At 39.4% G+C, this 13,553-nt stretch overlaps 2 protein-coding genes across 8 annotated transcripts in view; both read left to right on the top strand.

The window, feature by feature from the left end:
- The first annotated feature begins 3,518 nt into the window (after positions 1-3,518).
- osr2 (odd-skipped related transciption factor 2) lies at positions 3,519-7,788 on the top strand. Of its 4 annotated transcripts, none has more exons than XM_026185928.1 (4): positions 3,519-3,782; positions 5,833-6,516; positions 6,867-6,966; positions 7,266-7,788. In XM_026185928.1, the coding sequence occupies exons 2-4, from the start codon at positions 5,870-5,872 to the stop codon at positions 7,446-7,448; spliced, it is 930 nt and encodes a 309-aa protein (XP_026041713.1). In that variant the 5' UTR covers positions 3,519-3,782; positions 5,833-5,869; the 3' UTR covers positions 7,449-7,788. The 4 variants fall into 4 exon arrangements, with proteins under 4 accessions (XP_026041713.1, XP_026041717.1, XP_026041716.1 ...); XM_026185932.1 differs by having other exon boundaries at positions 3,520-3,782; positions 7,348-7,788; XM_026185931.1 differs by lacking the exon at positions 3,519-3,782 and adding an exon at positions 5,172-5,539.
- A 3,803-nt stretch (positions 7,789-11,591) lies between these two features.
- The window catches only part of vps13b (vacuolar protein sorting 13 homolog B), a 314,335-nt gene continuing 312,373 nt past the window's right edge, over positions 11,592-13,553 (top strand). For 3 of the 4 annotated variants that reach the window (XM_026183458.1, XM_026183460.1, XM_026183461.1), the window contains exons 1-2: positions 11,592-11,724; positions 12,673-12,831. In XM_026183458.1, coding sequence (XP_026039243.1) covers positions 12,685-12,831 — 147 coding nt within the window. In that variant the 5' untranslated portion in view covers positions 11,592-11,724; positions 12,673-12,684. The other variant, XM_026183459.1, reaches the window with a different exon arrangement.

Below are 13,553 nucleotides of genomic sequence, written 5' to 3'. Positions count from 1 at the left end.
CAGGTAACAGTGACAGGTTTACCTCCCCCTGCTCTTATACTATGGACCTGACATCCTGTCTGCCAATATACACAGAGACACATCAACACGGAGAGACAAACAGGCCCAGTCAGCCTCCAGAACAGGCCAACAGCTCCACGTTTTCAGTCAAGGGCTCCACATGTGGGTACGGCAGAGGTAAGACGCAGCATGTGAATGTGAGGCGACGCTATTTGACAGGATATTAAAGGTCAAATACAGACATGTTGAAACTATTTTGTGTTATCTCAAGAGCTCGCTCACATCTCCAGAGCTGGGACAGTGAATCTCTAAAATAAGAGCTGTATGGCAGGAGTGGGCCATGACAGCATTTTAGTCACTCTGTTATAGAGGATAGGCATAAAAAGGTTTAACACCATTTCTATAAAATAAAGGGGAAAAAACTACATTTATCTTAAAAGTGATGTACATGACTGGCACGCCACAATTATTGTAAGCAAATAGTTTGGTTGGAAATATATTGCAAAACCCAAAAATGTCACACATGGCGTCAATAGCATTTGTATGTATTTATCTTCTACATTTCTAGATACATTCCTGTGCACACTTGTGTTTGACAAGTCCAAAACTCCTTTCTGTATCCAAACCTGTTCCTTTAAATTTGGGAGAGCTTCATGGTTCCTGTTAGTCCTCTCTGCTGTCACTCAGTGTTACTGGAAGAGGAGTGTCGGCCATTACAGGCTTGGCAGCTGCACTGAGCTGCAACACTGATACTCTGTGGGAGTCTATCACAGAGAATGATGGCGGCTGCAGGGGACTTAGGGCAGGGCCAAAGGGCAAGACACTAACTTTCTGGCTCTGACATTACCCGAACTATAAAGACTACAGTAATCCTATAGCATAGATTAGTGCAACTGTAAAATCCAAACTGTAAAATAGAGGCCAAAATGTCCTGTCATGCGAGATAAAATTCCGACGCAGTAAACTTAATATTTATACTTAGGACATATTAGTATAGCGGTGAAATCATAGGATAATCAAAAAGAATTGAAAACATTGAGCTACATTATGTTCACCTCCGGAACTGAATTAATATTCGTGTTAGTTTTGGATATCATTGATTTGAAGTAGTTATGTGTAGCATTTTTTTAATACCACAAAAAAACAAATCCGTCTCATACATGAAGCAGTAAATTTTGCCGATAATAAGACGACTGTCTCACTGAAGAGTTTAACTTTTAACCTCACAAAAAAACTCCCACAGGAAGTCGGTATTCTCCTAGCAGAATTTTTGTGTGTATATTTCACGAGATTTTAATGAATTCAGACTGTTTAAATTATACTGGCAAATTCCAATTTTATTAATAGTGAATGTATATCTCTTACACAAGCACAAGATATACTTGAAAAAAAAGTACTATTTATTTTAATCGGATTTTTTTTTTCAAGAACCAAAAAAAAAAAAAGCATAATTTTCATTTTTCCAATTTTCCAGGGTGAACTGGATACGTTGAGAAAATGCCATTATTTGTAATGTTAAAATGCATGGTTCTGTGTGTATTCTATTCTGTCTGTAGCTGTTGGGGTTTTTGACAGTGAAGATAGGAGGCTGGGGTGATATGAAACCGAACGAAAAACCACAAGCATGTTGTGTGCAGACGATGTTCTGCAGCTCTAAGAAAACGAAAATTAGGCTACATGAGCTCGTGGATAGACTTAACGTCTTAGACAAGCACTTTACTTGTTATCTCTACTATAACAGAATAAAATCTCTCGTTCTGTTTTTCTGTCTTATGTGGTTATTAAAGGCGCACATTAATAGATCTAAAAGAATGCACTGCACAAATGAAATTATTTTCCCTCTTGTGGGTTTAAAGTCTGCCTTTCTTTTGATATAAACATATATATACAGAAAAAGAGAATTTATTCCGATCTGTGCACTTCAAGAATATCAGTTCGTTTTAAATTACGAGCTCATCCTGTGCACACCGGGTCCATTCACAGTGAAGCGCTTCTCTGCGATGTGAACAGAAAATGTAAAGTTGTTCTGTGAGACAGTGTTCTGTCAGAGCCGCGAATGCTTGAGAAAAGAGGGGAGTTTGCTGTTGTAGCTATGCTACAATAGGCGGCGCTGCAGACCTGCATTCTGCAAAGTGTCTACAGCAAAGGAGGACCGCAACCAACTCCAAACCTCTGTCAGTCCTGCTGCACACCAACACCTCATATGTATCAGGCATATAGGAGAAAAATAACACTTCGAGAGATCGCAGAAATATATGTATATATAGAGATAGATAGATTGAGTACCTTTGATGGATTTGGGCATCTCATTAGAAAAAAAAAGTATGTCAGGATGACTTTATGATTTTATTTAAAAACAAACTCAATCACAGTTTTATTAAGACGCCTCTCGATTTAAAAAAATAAATTTTAAACTTTTTTTATTTTATATATGAACTTCTTCAAGTACAATCTGCTCATGTGCCTGAAGTCACGTCTCTTTCTATGCAGCACAAAAGGCGTACACTCTTTAGCTTCTGGTTGAGGCTGTCAAAAAAAGTCTTCATTACTTTGCATCATAATCTGCGGCCAGAAACCAACCTCAATGTAATTAAAGGCCAGTGTGATTAATCTCATATAGTCTGTCACTGCACATAAATTCAATTTTTAAAAAAACCCGTCTGAATAATAATAATGATGCAAGAATGAGACTAAATTAAAACAACCAGCTCTGCTTAATGCTTATCTGAACACACACATGCACAGTTTTCCCTTCATTTTATCGTATGCCATTTGTTAAGTATAGCTAGATGTTTATTTGTTGTGCTGGATGGGGGGACACCTGGGCTGATCAGCGTTGAAATGGGCATATAAAGGTTTTTAAAAAGGCAGGCAACAATTCCTGTGGTGTTTTTGCAACAGTGTAATAACCGTAATAAGCACCCTTGTACAGGTGTTTTAACGCAAGTTACCAAAAAATAAGAAAAACAAATCAGCTGTCTTGAGAATGCGAATTCTTTCTCTTTATTTTATCTCCTCTTTTTCTATCAAAAACCTTTCTCATTTTTTAACATTATTATTATTATTATTATTATTATTATTATTATTATTATTATTATTACCACAGTGAATTAAACCATTTAATGTTGTGGTTCTTGCATATGCCCTCCATTTCGCAAATGGGATCTATGGTTTCAAAAAGAAGGAGGAAAAAAAAATCTTGTAAGCTCCTCAAGTATCCAAAAGCACGTTTTCAAAATCGTGGAACTGTGAGGTGGGGGGAAACGTTCAGGGTTTCCTCCCGTGCTTCCAAACATGCCTCCAAAAGAAGCTATCAGCCTTGGCTGGATGGTATATGAGAGGTGTCAGAGGAGGCAGGTCGAACTGAGCACGCTCCTCTACTATGGTCTGGAGCCTTAGTTGCTATCCAAACACAAATAAACAGAGGGGAACATTGGAGTTAATGATAGAGGAGGGGGTGGAGGCGTGTCGGGGGGCGGGCTGAGCGCTCGAGTCCTGGAGCACTAAAAAGTGAAGAACCGCACACTTCCAGCCCCAGCTCCGGACGGGACTCACACGCTGCTGCTGTCTCTCCTCCAAACTTTGCCTCTTTCCACATTTTTTCACAACTTGTCACATCTCTGCAAAAGTCCGAGACATCAGACTTGGCTGCATGGCTACATGAAAGTTTCATGGACTTGGATCTTGGAAAACTTTTAGCGACGCTTTATTGGAGCTCGTCGCCTCTATAGTTACTGTGGATTACTGACATACCGCAGGACCTTTGGCAGCTATTTATTGGGGTAAGATTCTGTTTGGCAGGGTAGGATTTATGTCTGAGGAAGGAGAACCAAACCAACATATTAGAAGTTGTTATCTTAAAAAAAAGAAAAGAAAAAGTTTAGTGTCTAGGCTTTAAAGCAAAGACTCAAAGACTCTTAGAAAGTGATCAGCTTTTAATGACCAAACATTTCTTCTTTTTTTTTTTTTAAAGTGTTCTAGAGAGGAGTGTTGTTTCGTCATATTACTAACTAACTTGAGGTCACAGTTCACTCACGCTTTGACATTGCTTGGCCTCCGTCCACGGCGCGCAGCATTACTAAAACAAACAGTGATCTTCGCGTTTGTAAAGACTTGTCACGACTGATAGAAATGTAAAGCCTTCTGCCAAAAATAAACACATGAAAAGCTTTAAAAAATGAACCTTACAAGGACTCGAAGAACAAGACCGGACACTTGGCTGCTCCCGAAGTGTAAGCGCAGTCCAAAGGTGAGAACAAGAACAAGCTGAACGAACTCCCTGGGCAAAGAACAGCAAGTGCCTTCGCGGTGTTTCACGCTGCACCTGTGCGAAATTATATTTAACCCCTCACCATCGGTGAGAGGGAAAGCGAGGCAGAAAGAGCTGAAGGCAACGACCTGACCGAAACAAGCGACCGGTAGCTACCCTGACTACCGTGTGCGCAAGACTCACAGTCTGCAAGTGTGGATAATGGCTTAATCTCCGAGGCAGTTTCAGGACAGGCTGACTTCTGACATATTGTGTTAAAATATGATTTGGCTTGATCTGTCACAAAAGAAAAAGTGTAGATACCTAAATGATGTATTTTACTATCTAAACACAGCTCGCTTTTCTTCTTTTTCTTGATCATATCTAAAGGTCAGCACAACTGGCCTATTGCCAGTCCCGCGTTCACCATCTGGAGCCTTGAACTTCTACGGTGGATCTTCTTTTTTCTGTGTGGGAAAACATAACTTGTCATCCCCACAAACTCAGACACAAGCCAATTTTTATACTGTCAGCTCACCTCATTTGTCCTAAACAGCGGAGGGAGCTCGCTTCTGCTTTTGTTTAAGGGAAACATTATTCTTTTGAAATGTAGGTTAAATGCACAGGGGTCATTTGCTGCCATGTTGCCTTGCCCAGGGGAAGGGGGGGGGGGGGAACTTCATATGGAAAAAATAAATAAATAGATAAATATTACATTAAAAAACCTTAAAAGGAAAAAAGTGCCTATAAAATTAACTCTTCCAAAATAAAAATGAAAAGCACATGCATTTCCATCAGAGACAGACAGCGTGTATGTTTTGCTCCTTCAATTAATAGTATATTTCATCTCTTCTGTCTAAATTTCAGACTTGTACAAATCCGGGCTGCTTACGTTTGTTTTGTTTGGTTTTTTTATTGCGAAATACTAACTGCAACTTTAAAACACACACCAAGCTGTGCTTTCTAATTACCTCGTGTGAGATTTAGTGCTTCATTCAGAGTGATCTGAAATTGCAATTTGCAGTGTTAATCGATGCCACATGAGTTGTTTTACACCCACTTGATTTAATTATACTTTCGGTGACTGATTTGTTTCCTAAATTTTGATTTGAAGCGCATCTCCGTGTCGGGGGGGGGGGGGCGACTGTGTTTTTACATTTCCTCAGTGGTTTCGCTTATGCAAAACAGAGGTTTAGATATTATAAGCAGGCCGGGACAGGCTAATATAGGGCAATCCTTCTGCGCGTTAACCTGAGCGTTTTATTCATCAGCTTCCTCGCGTTGAACCAGGTGCAAAAAATAAACTAAGCTAATTCATTATATATATGCCTAAATTAGGTTTAAAGGGGAGAGGGGGTGGCTGGGTATTTTCACCTTTGCGAAAAACATAGTTATATCAGTTTAATACAATAATGAAAAGTTACAATTTCAAAAAATAAAATCTTTTTAAACAGGTGGATTTAAGTAGTCTACCATAACCGGTAACTGAGACGTCACATTTTCTCTGTTCTTCTTTCCACACAATAACCAGTTCTTGGGATTAACACACAACGCTTATTGTTCGGTGTGTTCTGCATTCTCAGGGTTATCACCGCGTCTTCTGCAGAGGTCTGAGCCGAGATGGGGAGCAAAGCCCTGCACGCTCCGATCCCCCTGCACCCAGCCCTGCAGCTCACAAACTACTCCTTCCTGCAGGCCGTCAACACTTTCCCCGCTGACCAGCTGCAGGGACTGTACGGCCTCAGCGCCGTGCAAACCATGCACATGAACCACTGGACTCTTGGCTACCCACACATGCAGGGACTGAGGTCGACGATCACGGCAGCCGCCCAGGGTCTGGTCGACCCACGGATTCCCTTCCCAGCTTTGCCCTTCACCGCCGCGGCGCAGTTATTCCATCCAAAGCAAGCCACCGTCGCGCACGGCATCCCCTCGCTGCAAAAGGACAGGCCGAGATTTGACTTCGCGAACCTGGCCCTCGCTGCCACGCAGGAGGACCCACCGAAAGCTGCGGACCTGGCAAAGCTGGCATCGGGACTAGGGGGAACCATCTCCGAGCTGAGCAAGCTGTCCCCGGACAGAAAACCCACCAGGGGCAGGCTACCATCCAAGACTAAAAAGGAATTTATTTGTAAGTTCTGCGGCAGGCATTTTACCAAGTCCTACAACCTCTTAATCCACGAGAGGACCCACACAGATGAGAGGCCCTATACTTGTGACATTTGCCACAAGGCTTTCAGAAGACAAGACCATCTCAGAGACCACAGGTAAGACGGATTTATGGGATATTATGCGCACTGGGTTAGGACGAGGGGGTCAGCAATTTCCAGCAGCAATGGTGATTTGTGATTTTAAGTCTCAGATATCTCGATTTAAGTTAATAGCCTCTCCAGAACCGGCCATTAAAATTATATTCCTTAATTTGTGCTATAAAATGCAAGCAGGCCTGTTCCCTAAAACTTCTCCACGAGGGCGCTAAAGCACTTTTCAGCATTAAGTTGGACATTCATAACTTGCACAGTGGAGATTTTCGGCTCTGTGACTGTGGGCTCTGTAACATTTACAAGTAACTTCGTGCATGAGCGGACATTGATTAAGTGTCATTTCTGTTTTACAGATACATCCACTCCAAGGAAAAACCGTTCAAATGTCAAGAATGTGGGAAGGGATTCTGTCAGTCTCGAACTCTAGCCGTCCATAAAACCTTACACATGCAGGTAAGCTCAGAATCTTAACGCGACCTTTAACGTGTGATACTCTCTGATCATAATTCACCTGTCTACTGCATGCATGGGGGTGGAAAAAGAAAGCCTCACAAAACCTATCACTAAATTTAAAAAAAAAATGTGAGTCAGAGATCCACAGAAAATAATACAATAAAAATAAAAAATAATATGCAAACAAGTAAATTAGATCTGACACGACAGTGGATTTATCAGATTATTGAAAGATTGAACTGATAGACCTTCTATCCAATTAAAGGCAATAATCCTTTGCTTGCTTTAAATCTAAACAGGAATCTCCACACAAATGCCCCACATGCGGAAGAACCTTTAATCAAAGAAGTAACCTGAAAACTCACCTTCTCACCCATACAGACATCAAGCCCTACAGCTGTGGCCGCTGCGGAAAGGTGTTTCGGCGCAACTGTGACTTGCGACGGCACAGTTTGACGCACAGCCCACATCAGGACTACTAGCCTGGAGAAACAAAAATAACAATGGACAAAACGCAGAAAGACAAATCAGCGACATTTTTCTTTTGGATCAAGGACAATCTCCAAGTGAGGACATGTTTACTTCAGCACGTTTTAGAGTGGGATTTGGTTGCACCTCAAGCGGAACAACAGCGGAGCCAGTGCCATGTCCAACTTTCACACCACCTGTAAATATCAAATGTACATAATGTTGTTGCTCATGTTGTTGTTGTTGTGTTTTTAATGTTCTTTTTCTGACCTTGAAATGGTAAAGTTGTCAAAAAAACAGTCATAAATTTAAAGTATGTTAAATTGTATTTTAGAAATAAATATTTCCATGATACATTTGGATTTCCCCCCGTTTTTATTTCTCATTTTCACTGCCACGAAACAGAGGACACAGTGTTACAGCCCAAAAAGCAATATTTAGGTGAAATCTTTTACCATGGTCATCAAGTTAATAGTCTGTATGTTTACAGCCGGCGGGCAGTGAGAGCTTATGTGGCGGACGTGTTGGGCTTTTTAGCAGGGAGTTAGCAGGAAACACCACATGACAGAAAGCCCCGAGGACGTCTTTAGCTCCTGGAAAAGAGCATAACTTCATAAGCACAATCCTGTGTGCCATCGCGGGTGATAATTGATCATAAAGTTTACAATGATTTTTCTTCGAATAAAAGTTACGACCATGTAACGGTCAGTCATTACGCACTGTCTGCCAACCACCTCTCAGTGTCTGTACGTCTCAGAATTATTAGCCTCTATTATTATCTTAGGCTACATGTCCTCTACAGAGGCTGATCAGTATTATATTAGCCGCATTAGCGGCCATATCACATGTCTTTATCTAGATCACCTCTGACATCATAAGTGACCTGCAAAACGGCAGAAGGAACCATCAGCGCTAAGAAGGCATTTTCACGCAGCCGTGTGTCTGCGTCTGTCCTCAGATGGTGGTTCAGAAATGTTTTTAAGAACCTGCTGTGTTACCGAGCCATATTCGAAATGTAAAACACCTGTACCACTCAGCTGCTGACGTCTAATGGGCCTGACGTGAGTCTCCTAGTTTAATTTTTGGACCTATATGCGCCATAGACTAATTTTATGAATTAAAAAATATATATACAAAGATTATTTCTCAGGTCCTTATGATTCAATTCAATTTTATTTATATAGCGCCAAATCACAACAAAAGTCGGCTCAAGGCGCTTCATAGATACAGAGGCAAATAGCCACAAATAGCCTCAAGCAAAAATGGAGAGCGTTTTGTAAGAACTCATTTACACTGTGGTTTAAATTTTGCGTAGATACACAGAAAAACCCACCAAGATCTGGATTTCATCCAACTAAACTTTGACCGACCACTGATTAACCACCAAGCCTGCTGCCTGTGACCGGACGAGCTCGTCTATAATGTGTTGGGTGTTTTTTTTTGTTTTTTTTTTTATCATTTGGTGAAGTCAAAGCGAGATTCTCTCCTCTGACTCTCTCCTCATCTCTGTGTCTCTCGGTGTTATCTGGCCTTCGGGCCCTTTGTGTCCCCGTTTCAAGAGCCAGCGGTGGCTACTGACTGCTCGCCTGAAACTTGATTTTCACCTTACGGTGCAATTAATTGCACGAAAAAGTAGCATTTATTTCTAATGGGCTCGAAAATAGGGTCTGGAACAAGTGGTTACAATAACATCAGGAGATTTAAAAGTGCGTTCATTGCTGCTGAAAGGCCATTAACTAAGGCCCGTTTTATTGCGCACTGCGGGCTAGGATTTTCCTAATTATTTTCTAAAAGGAAAGACAACAAAGTGCGACGTCTCCAGCGAGCTCATAAAAAAAATTAAAAAAGAAGGAGGAAAGTATTTGAGCTGTTTGACAATCACATAAAAACATAATTCATTAGTAAAACATAAAAAAATTCAATCTGAAAACTATATAATATGAAAAACACACACACAAAAAGGTCATGTAATAATAATAATAATAATGTTTGATATATATATATATATACATACATACATATACACATATATATATGTTTAGAATATATTTGAACATAATTTGTTTGAATTTGTAATAAACGTTTATGAAACAAATTGTTATCCATTTTAATAAACAAGAAAAAAACAAATGAAAAAAGAAACATTTTGACGCCTCGACAACAGATGTAACATAATGCAGGAACCGACTAATAAGAATAAATGCAAAATATCTGTTACAATATGCAGTTTAATTTGAAAGTAAATTTCTGCCATTCTTGTCCTCCTCAGTGGAAATATACATTTTTATATGTGCTTGAACAAAGCCGTTTAGCCTTTCTAAAGAAGTATTTATTTAATACTGTTTAATTAATTGTTTAGTTAATCCATGTATTGCTGTAAGTATTTAGCAAAAAACCCTTTATTTTTAACCCGAAATAAATCTTTGATAGCCTCAACTGAAATGCTGTAGTGGAAAACCACTAATTTAGGCAGTTTACGTGGAACATATCATTCGTGGAGAATAACAACAGAAGATTCCTAATTTATCTCTGGCTTTAAAGACTTGGATTGTGGCACAGTACGCTGGTTTCCTTTGGATTCCAGATTCAACCTGCTGGTCTAAGAAGTGAGATAACTTGATATCAGATATTTTTCTGTATTAATTTAAAGCATCCTGGCCAGAAAGGACTTCAGAATAGTAACATTAACTGTGGGTGACCACTTGACTCTGACACACTTACGCATAGTTGGCAAAGCGTGGCCGGTCACAGGGCGATCGTCATCCTTGACCGACTTATGTGGACTGTATCCTCATGAAGCTTTACAGCAGACGAGAGCCGGTCCGGACTACAGGCCACTACAGGCCAGACCTCATATCTGCAGTGCTTCTGACCCTATGTGCGGCCTGCGGAAGACACTTTTTTAAAGGTTTCATCACGAAAAAAAAGACAGATGATGGTCTGATCTCAAAGATAGGTGATTAAATAAATAAATCAAACAAACAAACATGCAAACATGAAGACGTGAAATATACTGACGGCAGGGTGAAGTTGGATTTTTGTTGTTTATTAAGCTATAAAACTGCTATAATTTGCATTTTTTCCTTGTATGTTATGACTGCTGTTCACTTTAAATATGACAAGATTGCTTACTTAACCACTGGAGCAACATAACTCAACATTACGACTAAAAAAAATTATAAAAGAAATATTTTATCTGTCAACGAACTCCTTGGACGCACAAATTAGCAAGATCATTTCTCAGCAAAGGTGTTCAAGTGACAGTGCGATAAAGGTTGAGTCTAACCCGTTCTTTTATGCAATTCATACAGTTGTCCGTTGACATTATTACGTTTCATGTCTGAAAAATAACCAGTGACCCTAAAAAAAACCGAGATCCGTGAAAGACAGAAATGGTTTACATTTTAGAATATTTTCGTTGCCCTCAGTATATTCTTCTTCATTTTAAATTCCAGTATGTAAGATATTTATCATGTCACAGTGTGTCTGCGTTGGTAAATTTCACCTAACCTCCAGATATAGGCCTGTGTTACTCTGGCAGTTGAGATATATTTAGAGTTGAGATAAATGATGAGATGCTTAAAATCCGCACAGTTTCCCTGTGTGAAATGCAAACCTAATTTTCTTATCGTCTCCACTATTCACTTTCATTGACTTCTGCAATGACAGGTCCCAGAAGGTTGAAATTGAAACTCTTATGGACTAAGATGGTAAATAAGAACATTTTGTTACATTATAACAAAAAAAATAAAAATTATAGAAAATTATAATCAAGAATACACATTCACTATGCTGAGCACTGTGAGGTTCACGCGATCGCTCTTTCGGCAAAGGTGAGCTTCCGCTGCCATAAAAAGGGTAGGGGCGTGCTTAAGCGATGACGATTATTATGCGAAGAGATCCCTTCCTGTACTTGTTAGAGAGTCCGGATTTGTAGACACTCGTTCGTTTTAATAGGAACAAAGGTATTTGTTATATCAAAACCTGACGGTATGGAAACATCCGGAGTTGCTGTAACCGAAGAAGATAATGCCTGTTAACTGATCAAATCACAAATGAAATTTCTCTTGAGTTACTTATGTTTATACGTTGTGTATGTAAATCTACCTTCGAAACGCAAATTTCCTACTGAAAAACGCAACACCAAGCATACGGAAGCCGCGTTGGTGTTTACCGATGACGTTTCGACTCTTGCAGTTCGGCGTTATGGCTAACGTTAGATAACGGGATGAACATCTTTTATTAAACGTAGAATTAAACAAAAACCAACAGGATACAAGTGGGAGTCAGGTAAATAGAGTCTTTTCTCTATTTGACTTGTGGCTAGCCAGTTTAGCCAGCTGAAACGAAGTTATAGCGACTTCTTCTAATCACTTAGCCTAGCTTCTTTGCTTCGCTGCTGTTGTGTATCACTTAAATGACAGGAGGAAAGAGCTAGCCTCCCTGGCTAAGTGCTCCACAGTAAGTTAAATGTATTACTATAAGATACGACATAGCGTCGCTGTTGAAGTTATTTTTAGTTACATTGGAATTAATTTGCAAATGCAGTACATAATTGCTCCTGGGCTTCCCCGTTATGTGGAATGAAGGCACTTTAGCAAGGAAGCTAGACATTCCGGTGAATTTCATTTAAGGTTAAAATTTGCGTTGATGAGAAGTCAGCGTAATTAGAACTGTCTTTACATCTAATTAAGTTTATTAACCAAAACCTGTACAACCTTTCTATAAATTACACACAGTTGGATTAGTTATTGGATGCCAATATGGTATTTATGCCATTAGGAGTGCCAGTTCATTCTGACATCAGTTTGTTGAACTGTAACAAAAAACAGCTTGAGGTTTGTGTGAAACGGCCAGTACTTCCACAGTTTGCAAGTTGGATAAGAGGTTATAATGTTGTGTTTGGACCTGTCATAAAAAGAAATGTTCAAGCATAGCCAATATCTTAAATTATGGCTTTATACATATAATAAATATGATATTATTATATATATTTTTATGACATATTCCACTTAGCTAACATGCACACTACTTCTGCTTTAGCAATGACAATTATTAATTAGAGCTGTGCTTTTAGGCTATGACATCAAAATAACACTCTTAAGAAATACATATTCTTTGTAATTAGTTTAGAACGAGCACCATTAGTTTAGTGACCGAGATATATAATGGCAAAAGGATGTTAACACAGTCAAATGATATTACCATGTTTTTTTGTTTTGTTCATTGTGTACACAGAACAAGGACAAGATGTTGGAGTCTTATGTCACACCGCTCCTGATGAGCTATGTAAACAAGTACATCAAGAATCTGAAGCCATCTGACCTGCAGCTCTCTCTGTGGGGCGGTGATGTGGTGCTGAGCAAGCTGGACTTGAAGTTGGATGTACTGGAGCAGGTACTAAAAGTTAAATCTAGCTTTTGCTTTGAACCTTTCTTTATAAAACTGACGTGAGGTTAAAATGATGGGAATATTTAAAATATAAATGCCCACTTCCTACATATATATTCAGAATGTAGTTTTGTATTTTACTTACTATAAACAAATTGTAGAGTTTCGTTTATAAACCTTGGTTATGCAGGCACATACACCCTACAAAAAAGTTGCCATATTATGTCTGCAGCTATTCTCCATTGTATTGCCTTGACTAGAGTGAAAGAAAACGCTACAGTGCTGTTTAGTCAGGCACTAACAGCATCTTCTTGCTGTCATTTCAGAAGAATTTTACCAGATTTACTTTGATATTTTGCTCTGCAGTGTTATTTTGACAGTGTTCTCTTTTACTCATGTCATGTCTGGATTAGATCAATCTGCCACCAGTTAAAAGGATTTTCTTTTCTTTTGAGTGGGTTCTGACTGCTGCTGAAGAGCAGACCAAAACACTGCGTAACCCAAAGAGATTGTGATGAAAGTTCTTATTGGAAGCAGCTTCAAGCTATCCGACAGTGGGAATTGTGTTAGGATTGAGATTTGTCTGTAATGCTGTGTCAAAACTTTGGAAATTGTCCTACCTTTGCATTTATTTTATTCCATTTCATTTGGACAGTACCTCCTCTCAAATGTGCAATCTGAGATCATCTTAATATAATATTTGGTGAAACATTGTGGGGGTTATAAAG

This window comes from Astatotilapia calliptera, chromosome 11, assembly GCF_900246225.1.
Source record: "Astatotilapia calliptera chromosome 11, fAstCal1.2, whole genome shotgun sequence".
NCBI lineage: Eukaryota > Metazoa > Chordata > Actinopteri > Cichliformes > Cichlidae > Astatotilapia > Astatotilapia calliptera.
This window is presented reverse-complemented; position numbering and strand designations above follow the sequence as displayed.

Bases quoted from the DNA above. Each gene is read 5' to 3' on its own strand.
- osr2 (XM_026185928.1), top strand. From the start codon at position 5,870: ATGGGGAGCAAAGCCCTGCACGCTCCGATCCCCCTGCACCCAGCCCTG. The intron at 6,517-6,866 runs GTAAGACGGATT...TCTGTTTTACAG, and splicing joins GACCATCTCAGAGACCACAG to ATACATCCACTCCAAGGAAA. The intron at 6,967-7,265 runs GTAAGCTCAGAA...AAATCTAAACAG, and splicing joins ATAAAACCTTACACATGCAG to GAATCTCCACACAAATGCCC.